The following is a 16,239-nucleotide window of genomic DNA, read 5'->3' as shown; positions in this document are numbered from 1 at the left end:
ATTTCCTCTTGTATTTTATAGTTACATACTTCACATCTCGTTGAATTGATATGATATAGTAAATAGTTAATTGTTTCCTCGACGATTATGTTAGTAAATAAAAATAAAGGAAAAGCAGCTTTGATTTTATAATCGATCTTATAATGCTTCGTGAAGAATAATTCGGGTGCCTTGCATTAATTGCATTTATTCGCACAATCGGGAAAATATTTTCGTTAGACTACATTTTTTTTACATATCATTAATTGAAAACATGCTGGTAATTTTTATTTACAATGAAAAAAAGGACGGACATAAAATCGCTTGACATATTTCAATTATAACATAACGAATACCATTCACAAAATACGGAATTCTCGACGTGCGTTTTCGTGAAAAAAATGCCTTTGTTTGCGCGAGCAAATATGCACATTGAATTCTTCACCGTGTTAGCAATTAAGTACCATCATGTTAGCATTTGGATTATTTTTAGTTTTAGGTCAACTATCTACTTCTAACTGAATACACCGCAGACAAGGCGCTTTTGAGGGACTCGAGGCGATCAAAATATTTGACAAAAAGTTTACAAAGTTTTTTTTTTCTTTTCAAAGACAGTGGATGAAATCTGTCCACAGAAGACACTCATAATCTTTCCAATAATTCGAACATGCTTTGTTTCGAGCACATGCCCAACGTCCCCAAAATTCATTCCCCAAAAGAGATAATTGTTCGCGCGAACTTCAATATTTTGACCAGGTCCCTCGTTACGCAGGGCGACCGAAGCTACCATTTAAATGATAAGTTCAGGCGAGCTATCCCTACCTTCGTCATCGCTGGAATAGCTGTTGTAGCGTGGCACGTTGACGGCGGTCCGACGACCGTCCGAGCTCTTGCTCCTGACATGCGAACGGTGCCCGTCCTCCCGCCTTCGGGAGTGACGACCCTCCGCTACGGCGGCCTCGTGCGCTGCCAAATCCAGCAGCGCCTGTTGCTTGTAGTAACTCGAAAGATCATTTTGCGCCCTGCCCCTATTGGCCGAGCCGGATGGCTTTCGTGTCAACGGAGATTGCAGCATACGCTGCTTCCATTCTAGCAGCCGCTTCATCGATTCTTCGCGCTGAAATACGTATTGCAACGAACCTTCCCATTAGCTAACTGACAGAAAGATATATGCTATTTTTTGAAGGTACGCGGAGAAAACGATTTTACTGAAGTATCTAAAAATTTAGCTGAATACAGATCTGAAAATAATATCGTTTGGACCATCAAAATAATTATTAAACTGTTTGCTAAAATATTAAAACTGTTTGTAGCATTGTTATCAATGTTTAAGTATTCTACTATTTATTTTCACAATCCAAACAATGTTGTTTTCAGATCTGTATCTAGCTAAATTTTTAATAAATACTTCAGCAAAATCGTTCTTTCCATATATTTATCGATCTCTCGGGGGAAAAAGAGGGATGACTGTTGACGGCGATTTTTTAACAATAAATTAAAATTTTCGATAATAGATAATAGGATAGATGAGAAATTAAAAAAAGCTATTAAAAAAGATTAATATGACATGAGTAACGTAATAGCAATGACGACGATTGAGTGAACGATGGTGAAAGCAAAAATACAGGAGAGTCAGGATGACGTAAGGTAATGTGCAGCTATGCAACGGGGCTATCGTGAATCACGCTTGTCCACCGATGTTACCGACACGGTTGTCTTGTACGAGCTCATACGAGCAATGCTGATGGTCTACCTGCCGACACTTTCTGATTCTAAGAAGCGCATCGCTCTATGACTCATTCCAGCTTTTCCGGGATATGAACGAAAAGCAACTCCAAAAAAATTCACTTAGAAATATTTCACAATACAATTTTACATCTCATAACTCCAGCACCAATAATTGATACGCTTTACAAATAACATTTCGTACATTCATTTAATTCGAAAAATATGAGTTTTATATTCATAAAATATTTCAATTAACAAAATCAGTATTTATATTAATCGATTTCACTTGTAAACTTCACTTGGAAACTTTAAAAAGTAAAATAAGAGTACGTCGATTTCTCGAAGAAATTTTATAACTTAGGTACATCCCTTATATTATAAGGGTTGATATTTATCTAAAATATATCGATACGTTAATAACACGATGAAATGTTAGGAAATGTTTTGAAAAAAAATTCGCGCGTTTTTACGAAAGTAGAAAATATTAGATCTCCTTACCTGCTGAATCTTGCGTTCACCATCCCGCGAGTCCTGCTCGGAGGACCTCTCGGCGTAGTCGTCGTCGTCGGGATCAAGGGCGGCAGGATGCCGTGTCCTTGGCAGACGCGCCGATGCCGATCTGCAGAACTGCTGCTGTTCGCTCCATCGTCTACTGGCACCTGCGTGACCGGCGTGACATGTCTGAGCGATGTGGGTCCCGTGGGCAACGTGACCCGCTGCTCTTCCCCACCCGTCGTACTCGCCGCGTGGTATTCTACGAGGAATCGTGTTGTCTTCACCGTGTGTCAGCGTTTCTCGGCCATTCGCCTCGCAGCTCTTCTCGCGCAAAGATCTTCGAAGTTTCGGATCGGCACCCATTATCCTGATAAAAAGTAGCTTGAGTATGCGTTCCTTTTCTTGGATCCAGTTTATTGTACCGCGTAATTATGTTCATAATCCGATAGAAAGACGTATTATTGTATTATTTTATTTTAATTGTATTTTCATATAAGCACTGTTCCGTTCTATAAAATTTAAAAATTTTAACTTTTACAGAACGGGAAAGTTACTGTAGTGGCACTGAAACAGTGTTATATTTTGAGACAAAGAACACAATGAAATAATAAATTGTAACATATCGTACTAAAAAAAAGCTACAAGATTTTAAAAATAGATTCTCGCCTTTTAAAGGTTAAAACATTTATCATTTTTTTATTTTGATATTCTAGTACTCTACATTATAGCAATTCAGCTTTTTAAAAATTACTTTAAAGTATCGAGTAAATAAGAGAAAATTGAGCTGGTAGACTCTTGAAAAATTCATTGGTACACATTTTAAAACTTGATTGATTGAACACATTTATACCTATTCATATATTCAAACATTCATCTAAAAAATACACGCAAACTCACGCATGCATGCGTACTTTAAAATATGTAGGACTTTTTGAAAATATTTAATCGAAGTTTTTTAGGGGGAAGCTTCCATAAGGTTTAATCATTTATTCGGGCGATGTACTGTGACTCACTCGGAATGTCTCTGCGTCAGCGACTGAGCGGGTATCGTGTGCTGCTGATGTACGTGATCCCGTTGTACGCGTCTCAGAGCAGGGCAAGTAGAATCCGGCAATGTGGATATTCTATTTTCATCGGTTTTATCGCGGATACCCGGCAGCTTCGGCTGCATTGTGACACGCGAGAGAGACTGATTCCTCTGCTGCTGGTAGTGTTGAGGAGTTTGATGCAAATACACCGCGGACTGCCGCATCTGCGCCGCGTATCTAAGCATAAACGTGAGCAGAGAGTGAATATCTTTCGTAGAGATCGATTTTCATTTTCTTTTTCTCGATATTTGCGTAACTTAAATCCTGAGAAATTTACGCGCCCGTACCTTTCTTCAGAATAGAAGTAACCGTCATTGGTCGTATCTGAGGGGTTCACTATATCTAAGCTGGATTTAGGCCTCTGCGGACGTCTTTGTTGATCCAGGGGTCTCTCGCATTGCGTGGGTTGTTGCTGGGGACGTCTTGCTGCTTCATACTCGAGGAAGTCTGCGCTATGCGGTCGCGGTGGTGGTTGAGTTCTAGATTGCCTTACTATTGCCACTAAACAAAATAAATTACAATACTCTTTTTATATTACTACGTTTTATTCATTAAATTATAACGTTATTCGACAGTTTTTAACTGTCTTAATCGAACTTTATAACATGTACAGGGTGAATCAGAGTCTTTGAACCAACTTTTTACCCTATGGGAAAATTATCGACTTTATACCTAATTGAATTATAACGTGTGCAGTCAATTATTTACTCATAGGGTAAAAAGCTGGTTCAACGACTCTGATTCACCCTGTATTATGCAACTCGTACAGTAAAAAGAAATTTAATTTCACTAAAAATAATGATACGTAAAAGAAGATCTAGGTCATTGTAATTATTACAATGACGCGATAATATAAGATAAAACTAGTATCCATTTCTAAAATTAACTAATAAAATAATAAAGTTTTATGATTTTGCCGAATTAATATTCGGTTGCATTAATTAAAAAAAATATCGTTCACACTCACACTTTTCGACAGAATTTAGAAGAGAGAATACTTTTTTAGAATAATCACATTTTAGAATAATCAATTCTTTTTGTGCTTTAAAGTAAATATTACAAGATACGATGAAAATCGCCATTGGCGATACGACAAAGTTAGCAAAGAAATTATTTCTGTTTTTTCAGGGATTTGTGTCTTTTTCATGCAATAATGCATATCGCCTCCACTGTAGAATTTTTCAAACACACACGCGCGTCCTTAACAATCCCATAAGAAGGCTTGTTTTGTGACTTAGGACATTGTTACAAATACATTCGCGTAGAATATTTTCATCTTTATTCTCCGGAAAGGGTATCGGCCGGAATGAAATGCCGGCCGTACTAATTACAAGCGCCTTTGTAGGGATCGCTTAAGAACAGAAGGTAAAGCAAAAGAATGCACAAAGACTCACTGTTCGGCGGCGTGATGACGGGGGAATGCAGTTGCTGCAGATGCTGTTGCGCGTACACGGGGATGGGAATGGGCGCCGGTGATGCGCCTTTGGTATAACCCACCGGTCCTGCAGGTCTTTGATAAAGCTGTGGAGTGCCATAGACCTCCTCATAATCGCCGTTGCCTCTACTGCTGGTCCTCGGTTTCGCACTGCGACCGTACGTGTCAGGAGTTCTTCTCTCCGTCGACTGGGTGGTCTGACCGTAGCCATAATGCAGGCCCGATTTGTCGATTCGCAGACTCTGCTGTGACGGCTGATTCATCCGCGTGCCATAGATCGTGTTGTTCCTTTCGTAATCGGACATCGGGCTCTTGCTCGTAACCGTGACATCCGGTGAAACCGGGCTCTTCCGGTAGTCCATATCCGGCGATGGCGTCGAGTACTCGTTAGAGCCATCCGTCAGTCTTCTAGGCTTCGGCGGTGCGTTCGCATAAATCGGCTGTCCGAATTTTGTTCGAGGCATAGGTTGTATCGTTTGAACGCTGCCCGTACCAGGATGTGATATCTGCTGGGGCTGCTGTTGCTGCTGTTGCGGTGACTGTTGGACCACATGCTTATGTAGTTGCGATGACTGATGGGTCGGAAGTGCGTTCTGATGCGACAAGTGATGATGAAGCAACGCTTGATGTTGATGCGAGTGGCCCGGTTGCAATTGCTGCGACGGCAGCAAATGCCCGTATTGCTGGTGCTGCTGCTGCTGCGGCTGAGAGGTGCCGGGCTGGCCGTATTGCGGCGACTGTTGCACCCAACCATTCATCATCGGATGACCCGAATCGCTCGCGTGATTGTTGTTGGCGGAATTGCCGTTGCTGTTGCTACCGCTGAGATTCGGGAAAGAGGCAGTGTTTGCGCTGTTCGGACTGGAGTTGTTATTGGAGGCATGACTGGGATCGTCCCGCGACTGGAACCCATGAAAGCCAGAGTCGCTGTCGTCGGCACTCTGATTCAGGATCGACGAGATCGACGAGACGCTAGGTCGAGCGCTTCGTTCACCATCCTGCGCTATTTCTATTACCACCGCGGCCTCGCCCGCGCCACTAATAAATGTAAAATTGAAAAATCGGATATTATTTTTAGCCCGCACTATTCGATATCGGGTCTTTCACTCGTCAAGCTTACAAAAAACCGATAGTTTGATATTGTTGAAGTTAATTTATTGATAATTGAAGGAAGTTAATTTACAAGATTATGTATAATAAATATCCTGTCGATTGGACTTGAAAATTAGTATCAGTTTGATATTAATAGGATTACTGGAAATATTAATAGGATTATATTGAGGTTGCCAGATATATGAAGCATATATCTAGGTATAAATGAAACGAATTAATTTTAATACGTTTCTCTAGGAGTTTTGAAAATTCCTCATATTATTAAATACACAGAAATTAATATTATTTCGGATACTGAAGCTAAAATTTTAACATTTTGACTACCTTTCAGTCATATAAATAAAGTTTCAAGTAAAAGACGAACAAAGCTCATGAGAAACAAGCGTTTGTTGTCCGCTGCTGCGTCTGCTATGTCGTGCTGCTGACGACGTGCTAATGGACAACGGGCCAGCCCTGGCTCATCCACCGGCAGTATCTCGCGGGTCGAATAACTCGAGAAACTAACTAACGAGTTAGTTACACCGTGATAACGCGCGAACGACAGATGCACTGCAACGTCCGCATCACGATACTTTCGCGTGCAAATAAACGCGAGTAGCCATGCCGTCCTAGTTTCCTTCGTGGCGCATCAAAGAGATGTTCATCGTCACTCCGTTGCACTGTCGAGCTAATTTCGGGATCTTTGTTCGTATCTCTGGACGGAGTTTACTGTCGAGTTGTCGTCTTAAAAGATGACATCTTTCAAGACGGTGTTGAGCGTAGTTCAGACAATGGGGAAGTTTTCGTACGTCGTGAGAGCTTTTATTTTCGTGGAGGATTTTCAGTACGGAAGAAAAAGAGAGGTCTGCGATAGCCACAATAAAATTTTTATAATATTCAAAAGCTTCAGATTTCATGAATTTTGAAAAATCCTTGTATATATGTAAATAGTGGGGTCAGACATAAATGTGAGGCAAAATTTCTATGCGAACAAAATGCAGATGCGCGTGATGCGTGAAATAGACTTGTACGAATGCGGAACGGAATATGGAAGAAAGTAACAAGCGGATGAGAGTAAACTGGAAGGATTATTTCCACAAAGAAATACGTCATATGAAAAATTAAAAACATGTGCAACATGATAGATAAATGTAACAGCAGCGATTATTACAATAATGGATTAAAATAACGACTCGTTTTCTTTTTATCGATTGCATCACTGTATTTCGTTTTTCGTATCCGTTTATTTATTTAAGCTGCAGAATGGCAAGAGAGATGAAAGATGCACCTATTCCACGTTTTAAACTAATACTTATTAACGCGTTGAAAGCATATCTGACTTAAGTCACTCAAATTAGCATTTCTTAATTAGGATTAAATTATTAAATTCATTTGATTTCTTATGATTAATAACGAAGTCGTTAAGATTTAATATAAATTGTACTTATTCTCGACTTTCTACACAATATCGCATAATTACTGTATGTTTCCCGTGAGTCTATTAAACAGCTTAAAAATACATGCAGGAAACTTACGGGCTAGGATCTTGTAAAAGCGTTGCCAGAGTCAGAGCATTCACCCACTGGTTCATGCTCTCTCGACTGTCAGCCGCGAAGTGGTAAGTCCTCATGTTCGCGTGTTCGGCCTTGAAGGCGAACTTCTTGTTGACTTTGTCTTCAGGTTTGCAGACAGTAACTCTGTACGAAGGTAGTAATATCGAACCTAGCAGTTTCTCCTCCTCTGGGCCTGAAAATTAGTAAATTGCTACATTGCGATAAAAGCTACGATGACGAGACTGGTTTTGTTTCTAAAACAATAAAGCAATAATATCTAATTTCACATTGAAATTCCGCGCATAGTAAATTGCCGAGCACATGATATTTTAATGTGCCTTAATTTTCAATTGCAGAAAATGCAATTAAATATAAATATAAACAATTAAATATAAATAAATGATAAAATAACTATGATAAATGACTATGATATATTTTCGTACATTTCGTAATGAAAACTTCGGATGTATGCCACGTTCAGATAGTTGGTCAAACGCAAAAATATATGACATCTTGTTTTCAATTCTGACTAGTTCAAATATACCATTTGATGATATAACTGCAATATCCTCTATTTATTTTTTTTCTCTCTCTCTCTCTCTATCCATCTTTAATTCGAAATTTCTCTCTACAATCTATTCCTATGATTAATGTACGATGTGCATAAAGGTATGTACTTCCGTATGATGGTTTTAAATATTTGCGAAAATCAACATTTGCATATTTGCTGTAGTTCGCGATTGTGTATGACGATATTAATCTCAAGGGACATGAAATTCTATGAATTTTTATCGAACAAAATGCGAGTTTTTAAATGTGTACTCGTATACATATACGTGTAACCACGGAATCTCAGCGAATCGAATTCTCGAACACTGCGTTTTGGAAAAGCTGGAATTTCAGTCTAAATTAATTTCAGGCTGAGTGATCCACTAACGATAAACGCTAGAATAATGTGAACGATAAACGAATGTTTTTATCAATTACAAGCTGAAATCTCACTTCAATCAACTAATCCACATGAACAGATTCTTCTTTCGCATTTTGATATATAGCTAAAAACATTGGTTTGTTTATACATAAATTCTATTATAATTAAAGCAATTAAACGTGTATGAGATCAACATTTTTTACATTTTATTTTTTGGTGAAATTTTAAATAGATCAAATTTTAATTAAAGATGATTACATGTATAATAATTGAGAATGTTTCAATTTAAAAAAAATTTATATTTTTATATTTTTAAAATTTATGAACTTTCTTTAAGTTTATTTAAGAGAATTTTTTCATCTGGAACAATAAGTTATCTTTTGCGAATGCAAAAATAGAAAATGTTTTCATGTGATTGTTTATTTGTGCTTGTTGTGTTAGTTTCGAACATTTCAGAATTCGTTGTTCAAGGCTAATAATAACATCTAAGATATAAAGCTATAAGTGAGGCGACGTGGAAAGAATGTTTCTTGACGGTATCCATGATTGCGTATAGTACAGCTATCTGAAGCAAAACAATCAAAACGCTTTTTACTTCCTATGTGCATCATCTATCTTGCGCACCGAAATGCTATCATTAAAAATATCTACAAAAATAATAAAATAATAGAATGATGACACTTTGAAAAAAAACTTACATTTTTCATTTAAACTTTATGAATTTTATAAAATATTTTAAACATATTTTTAACATTTAAGAAAACTTGGAGAAAATATAAAAAGAATTTAAGAAAGCTTAGCGAAAAATTAATAACTGCATAATAATAATAAACTCTTTTCAACGTTAAAACGGAGGAGATCGATTATTTTCGATATTGCAAATAAACCTATTTGTGAGAAAAACAATAAGGGAAAAGAGTTTGTTGTTGAGTACTTATTAGTGCCTTTTGCGGATTCGATAAGGATACTCGAAGAAGTTTCTCGCAGGCTGCTAATTAGAGAACGGTATGCATCGAATCTAATTTAACTAAAGTTCGAAACGACACGTTCGAACCGCCGCGAACTTTTGGCAGGAATTTCCTTCTCCATCGGATGATGTGAAAGACACTCTGAGGTGGCGCGTGCAGGTGAGTGTATGTTTAGCGAGATATATCTCTGCTGCAGCGATCGTGATACACATACCGAATCAAAGATTCCGAGTGTAATTAGCGTCTCTGATCGAGTCGAATTATAGACGAGCAGCGGTGTCCAAAACAACAGGAAATTGATCTGTGCGATCTAGACTAGCAAGACGTAAAACGGGATAAAATTTGGCGAGATGCCACAATATTTTTGCGAAACTAAATGCACCAAAATAAGAGCTCGTAAATAGGACAGACACGAATCGGTTCGAACGAAAATTTTGAAAATATTAATGTCTACGAAATTTTATTTTCTATTTCGGGAATGATTTTTTAATTGCTCGAGACGATCAACAATTATATTTGTGTAATGAAAAATCGTTATTTATATTCAAAAAAGGAAACTGTTATTATTTCGTTTTGTAATTGCAACAACTGAGATTTTGTCAATTAGATTAATTATGAGAAATCGAACGTTATTAAAGAACTTTAATTTCATGCGAAATGGCCATTAAGACTCATTTATTCGATTTGTGCAGAATGGTCAACGAGAGAGATTATTTATACTAATAACTAACTTTATAATTTCCATTAGATTGGTGATTAATAGAGGCTTCTGGGACAATTATTAATAATTATTCCAGTCCATAATGTCAATTGATAATTATACAATGAATAAACGTTACATCGGATTCGAATGCTAAACTGAACGAGCTACATTATTCTGACTAATAAAGCTCATTAAAAACCAATACCGTATTGCGATAATATTACGTGCCGTGCGAAAATAGTAGGAAAAAAAAGTAATAAAATACGCGAAAAAAAATATCGATCGTACAACGTGCAGACTCACCCTTGTAATAAAAGAGGCAGTACTCGGAGAGAACGAACCAACGCTTTTTCCATAGCATAAGACCCTCCGAACCTTGTTTGTGCAACCATCCCTGCAGTGCAACGGGGGCGGAGAGGGGCCTTTTCGCAGCGGGCGAACGCAGACCGCCTTGAGGACCGCTCCGCCTGCGCACCCCCGATACGGAAGCTGCCACCCCCGAGCCATCGTGTTTGCTACGTACCTGAACCGGTACGGCGGGCGGTGTGCTCGACTGGACAATCTGTAAAATAAAATGCGTCTTTTCTTATCAAGACACTCATTTACAAATCTTACGAGCGACGTTGCATCAACGTCGCTTGAATTTAGTTCAACTAAATTAAAACTGTCCTATATTCTCAGATGTAAAAGAGGAAAAATCAGTAATAGTAATTAAGTAATGGTTAAGATTAATCGCTCATTATTCCTTAATTAGTTTCAAAGGACTGACTTTTAGGACACTTCCACTTAAAATTTAATTACCGCGATGTTTAATGCATATAACTTGAATGTGGAATCTAATCGAATTTTCATTAGGGCGAAATTAATCGCAGGATTTGATCGCTATATATCATCGTTAAAATATACATTTATACGATTTAAAATGGACAGATTTTGAAGGCGATCCACTTGGTGCTACAAATGCTTCGAAGTATTTGATTGACCAATCGAGAATGCTTCAAAGCATTTGTAGCATGAAATGAATCGTAGTTTTAATTAAAAAAAAAAAACATCTATTCACATGATATGACATATAAAATGCGATTGAATATTTTATTATGCAAAATATAAGTTTATTTATTATTATTTACAAGACATTTGCGTATCACGTCATGGTGTTGAAATGAGTTATTGAGTAGCTTCAAACATTTTCCAAGTTCGAAGAATTTACAACGTAAATGTCATTCCGCGAGATAAAGATAGAAAGCTAGAAGTAATAAATCTTCGGTGAAATTTGGAATCTTTCTCGCGCCAAAAACGATCAGCACGCGGCCGAGATCTCGACACCTTTTATTCGGTGCCTTCCCCGAATGCGGCTGATCGAAATCCGTTTTTCCGCTTGCCGACGCGCCGCGTTATCGCACAAAATTGCCGTTGGCCGACAAAAATTTCGCCACGCCACTCGGAACGTCTATCCGATAATGAAAAGCCATAGAAACGAAAAAAGGAAGAAAAGACCGCCGGTGCAGATAGCACGATCGCCATTCGAACGTGAAATTCGTCCGATCCGTTGATTTTCCTCTTCTTGTAACGCTTGTTGGGAAGAAAAGAAAAACATAGACTGGTATCGGACGAATGAAACGATCGCTATAAATAACTAATTACTCAATAGATGTGTGTTGGATAACGGGATACATTTGCAATGACGAAAAAAAAGCACGTGCCTCTGCAAAGTCCAGTTGGATTTAATTCTCGAAATAGACCGGGTGTATTATGCAGCCTTGCTATCGATTTCCCTCTACCTTCCTATCAGATTTAAAAATACATGCGCAAAAGAGCGCCAAAGTATCGGTCTCGGTACAAAAGATCGGAGAGAGTCGTGGGAACACTCGAAACTCCATTCCTGACGTGGAAATGAATAATTTACCGCTCGCTCTATCTCGTCTGACTCTATCTAGGTCTCCGTTTTTCCCTAGAATTTTACGAGACATCCCGAATGCACGAAAAATAGTTTACATATTTGCTACGCTCACAAGTTTCGTTCGTACTGCGCGCAACGGCAAGATATTGCGACGATATTGAACGATAGAACGTTAGCATTAACATCGTTCGGAAAGTAGTTTACAACTCGCCGGCGAATCAATATGCCATTTCGTAACATTTTTCCATTGTGTTCTTTCATGCGTTATTAAAATTTATAGGTGGAATCACAAATTTGCAAGTTTATAAGCATCTATCGCAAAATGCTGTACGCCGGAAAATCTCGGCGTTTTATGCGCAATACGTATGCTGCTCTCCCAGGGTTGCCACAAATTCCTCGTCCTAAAATTCCATTCTTTTATTTACAGTTTATTTTTACAGTTTTCCAGCATATTAAGATCTCTTTAATAGATGTCTATTGAACATCAAAATTTAATTGTGATATTACTACAGTAGTTTAGTTGCGTCTCCAAGTCCGAAAAAATTAATTCGGCGCGCAATTCAAATGACTACAAATGTAGTACATATCTATACATTATATAGTATATATATAATTTACGTGGAATTGTTTAAGCTGTTAAAGATCCCGTTTCAACCGTTATGGGCCTTTATTTTCTATTTCCTCTTGGTTGTATTTTCACATTTATAGTCCAACAAGATCCTTATTTCCATATTTTTCACTAATTTCGTTAATTAGACAAAATTTCATGATTTCTTCTAACTTTCAGTATTTTGAATTTTTGTATTTTAATCCTGATTTTTGGAAACCGTTAAATATTTTTGTTGAGAGAGTAATTTAACATAGCAATGTAAATTACTATTAATATTACTGACGCTACTTGCATTTAATTGTTAATCTGGTAGTATTTTAAAATTAGGTGCGATGTACGCTATTAAACTTCTTTAAAACCAAGAATTCTAATCTTCCAGAAAATTCCCTGACTTTTCCCTGATTTTCAGTTTTGATGTCTCCTTATATTGACAACATAGTACTTTCAGACGCGACACTTGCCAAATTTTACATCTTGGAAGAGCTTCTATCAACAAGAAACTTGTAGATACGTTTTATCTAAGAGGTTATAAGAGGGAGAGGTCCTGGAAGATGCTCCGTTTTCTCGGACGCCCGTAGTTCTCTGGCGCTCTCAGAAACGCCGATAACACGAGCTGTATTTTTCAGGAATACAAAGTGCCACGGACGTCTGTTGAGAAACTTGCAGGATACGACACACGTATATAACGCGCGCACGTATAGCACATACATTGCAGAGTGCCCTTAAATTGCGAATAGTACGAACTACACCGTTGGCCATTTGCTCTCGTAGAGGATGCATCAAATAACACAATGCATACATTGTCGATGCAAGAGGAAGTACCACCTCTCTCGTGATTGATCTCTCCTCACAGAACGGTGCGATTCTCAACGTTATACGCAGGAGTTGCCGCAGACGAACATTAGCGTTCGTTTCGTCTTCAGTGCGCGGTCGTCCGTCTCGTCCGTGAAATTTCTCCTACGAATATACGAGCTTTCGTCGCGCCACGAAAAAGCCGGACACGGAAGAGGAGTCGCCTGGGTAATCCGTTAAATTACAAGAGCGCTCAGTTCCTCGCGCGCAGTTCCTCGACGACGGAAGCAAGTACGGGTTCGTTCGACCAAAAAAAGACGAAACTCGTCCGGGGTTCGCCGATCCCGAGGAAAACTTCGTTTCCGCGGGACGGGAAAACCGGCCGAACTCTCGCGGCAAACTTTCGCTCTCCCTTCCTGCTCTCTCCTCTTTCCTCTTTTCACGGTGGCGCCGAATTAAATCACGCCCGATTCGTATCGCTTGCCATTATCTCCAACGAGGTAATCGTCGAGTCACACGACACTAATTCAAGCGAATGTCTCTAATTGGCACAGCAGCGCCGGATGATTTTCACGCTAGATCTCTACCATTCTCACTCACACAACAGCTCGCGGCCGGAATGCAACTCATTAAACATTGCGGTTTCGAACAGTAGGTAATAATCGATCGCGGGGGAACGACTATTATTTATAGAGATCCGTGCGCCATGCCAATTCCCAGCGACGTGACTTGTCGTAATTTTATCATCTTCTTTTCATGAAAATCAATTCTACCCGTTATACATAATGCTTGTTTGTCTCCAAAAGAAATTTAATACACAGTTTCGATATATCTTAAATTTATAGCACGATTACTGCTAAATATCTGGCAAACTTACCTTTTTGTTGTCCATTCCGGGTGTAGAGCTGGTCACCGGCTGGGCGAGCCTGTAACAAAAGAAAAAAATAATAATTTTGAGGCCTCGGTGGTCTAATGGCTTAGGACGCTCGTATGGAATACAAGAGATCCGGGTTCAAGTCCCGGCCGAGGTAATATTTTTCGCAATAAATTTATTAACAGTTTTAACATATTAACATCTTTATAATATATGATGCTTATATTGATGGTAGTATCAAATTATTAAATTGCTTGTCAATTTAATTCGCGATTGCTAGAGTAGTTTTAATTGCGTTTATTTAGTCCGGAAAAATAATTCGGCGCGCAGTTTGAAAAAGACTACAATATGGTATATATGCAAGTACATATATAGTATATATTAGTAATTCAAGATTGAATTATTTAAGCAACGAAGATCCAGCTTCGACCGTGATAGGCATTTTAAATTTCTAGTATTGATTGTGTTTCTCACATATACGGTTTAAAATAAAGATATTGTTAAAAATTTTGAATTATTTATGACGAGAAATACAACATGACTTATTACTTATGAAATTTGTAATTTAACACACGTTGGAGGAAACAAGTACACTTTTACGTCATTCGTCAAGTTTGATACTCTGTGAACTGTTATATTTTCACTATAAGAGCTTTTTCATAATATATCAGAGTTGTCACAAAGCTGAAAATTAGAGAAATTGAAAACGGTCAGAGAAATCAAGGAAAAGTCAGAAAATTTTGCAAAAATTTCTGGAAAATTAAAATTCTTAGTTTTAAAGAAATTTAATATATACATTATTTACATAGTTTTGGAATGCTATCAACTTAACAATTAAATGGAAGCTGTAACATTGCTATGTTAAATCGCTTTTTCAATAAAATATTTGCTTCAATAAAATATTTCCAAATCAGAATAAAAATACAAAAAAATTCCAAATTATATTGAAAGTATCAGGGAAAAATTATGAAATCTTGTCTGAAAATCAGGGAAAGATTATAGAATTTTAGAATAAAGAACTTTTGACAATCCTGTATATTTCGCTACATTTTTTTTTCTTCCCTAATTCTTCTAGTTTCAAAATAATCGTATCAGTGTTTCTCGGAGGATATCGAGCGATCGTCACTTTCTCCATACTCGACAACGATCTCGACCTCAATTCTCAGACAGTACGAATGACGAAATTACTTGGTGTTTTTCAGCACATTTAGCATTAAAAATTTATTGACCATACAGCGGAAAGACTGATCGATATCACGGCCTTTCAAAAAAAAAAAAAAGATTCTGAAATGAAAGTTTTATTCGACAAATTTCCACGCCGGAGAACCGTCATTTTACCCAGCTGTAACCGCATATTGAAATAATATAATGCTACTATATGTAAAACACGTATTGTTCCTTTAGAAAACCGCTAGACATTCGCGGTTGCGAATCGCCCCGGTTAAATTAAACGGTAAAATAATTTAATCCGACGACAAAACCGAATACGTTGTGAAATTTAAACAATAGAACATTTCAACTTTATTCAGCTTCATTATTCTCGGGCCTCGCTTTATCTTCTCATTTTCTTTATTTCAGTAATCGCTCTTTTACGAGAGAATCATATTTTTATATGTATTTTTTTTTTTAACGGGTGCGATTATTTGGCGCATTCATATTCGCCATTTTTACGCCATTTCTATACGAAAAGTCACGTTCCATTGTGGCAATCGCCGAGCTGCAGCCAATGGCATTTGCTGCTACAGGAAAGGAAGGGTCAACACACTATGCAGAGGATGCCCTTGTGGGCTGTGTAGTAGCAAAGGCATAACGCGCCATCGCTTTTTATTACCCACGCTGCCCGTCGATAGATGCAATGTGGTTGCGCGACGTGACGCGTGGCTGTTCGTTTGGAAAGTCGCCTCGGTTAGAAGAAGAGATCGATTTATTGTCCCGGACGGTTTTATTCCTAAGAGCGGCGAGCACGTACGTTACGCCCGATCCGTACGGTTCTGGTCCATCGTCGTTGTGGCCACCAGAAGCCACGGCTGCTGGACGTTGCACGTGACGAGATGCACGCGTGCGCCTCGATCACTGGTAACGTGCGAAGTT

General features: G+C 38.2%; 1 protein-coding gene and 1 non-coding gene across 4 annotated transcripts in view; one reads left to right on the top strand and one right to left on the bottom strand.

Moving 5' to 3' along the window:
* The window catches only part of LOC108758801 (uncharacterized), a 107,161-nt gene that overhangs the window by 50,636 nt on the left and 40,286 nt on the right, over positions 1 to 16,239 (bottom strand). For all 3 annotated transcript variants that reach the window (XM_018503931.1, XM_018503932.1, XM_018503933.1), the window contains 8 exons: positions 14,152 to 14,200; positions 10,276 to 10,534; positions 7,353 to 7,563; positions 4,685 to 5,763; positions 3,578 to 3,791; positions 3,216 to 3,467; positions 2,206 to 2,569; positions 802 to 1,096 (listed from right to left, as the gene is read on the bottom strand). In XM_018503931.1, coding sequence (XP_018359433.1) covers positions 802 to 1,096; positions 2,206 to 2,569; positions 3,216 to 3,467; positions 3,578 to 3,791; positions 4,685 to 5,763; positions 7,353 to 7,563; positions 10,276 to 10,534; positions 14,152 to 14,200 — 2,723 coding nt within the window. The remainder of the gene's footprint in view (positions 1 to 801; positions 1,097 to 2,205; positions 2,570 to 3,215; positions 3,468 to 3,577; positions 3,792 to 4,684; positions 5,764 to 7,352; positions 7,564 to 10,275; positions 10,535 to 14,151; positions 14,201 to 16,239) is intronic.
* TRNAS-GGA (transfer RNA serine (anticodon GGA)) lies at positions 14,233 to 14,305 on the top strand. Its single transcript has one exon. It is a non-coding gene; the product is annotated as a tRNA-Ser (tRNA).

This window comes from Trachymyrmex cornetzi, unplaced genomic scaffold, assembly GCF_001594075.2.
Source record: "Trachymyrmex cornetzi isolate Tcor2-1 unplaced genomic scaffold, Tcor1.1 scaffold16, whole genome shotgun sequence".
Lineage (NCBI taxonomy): Eukaryota > Metazoa > Arthropoda > Insecta > Hymenoptera > Formicidae > Trachymyrmex > Trachymyrmex cornetzi.
This window is presented reverse-complemented; position numbering and strand designations above follow the sequence as displayed.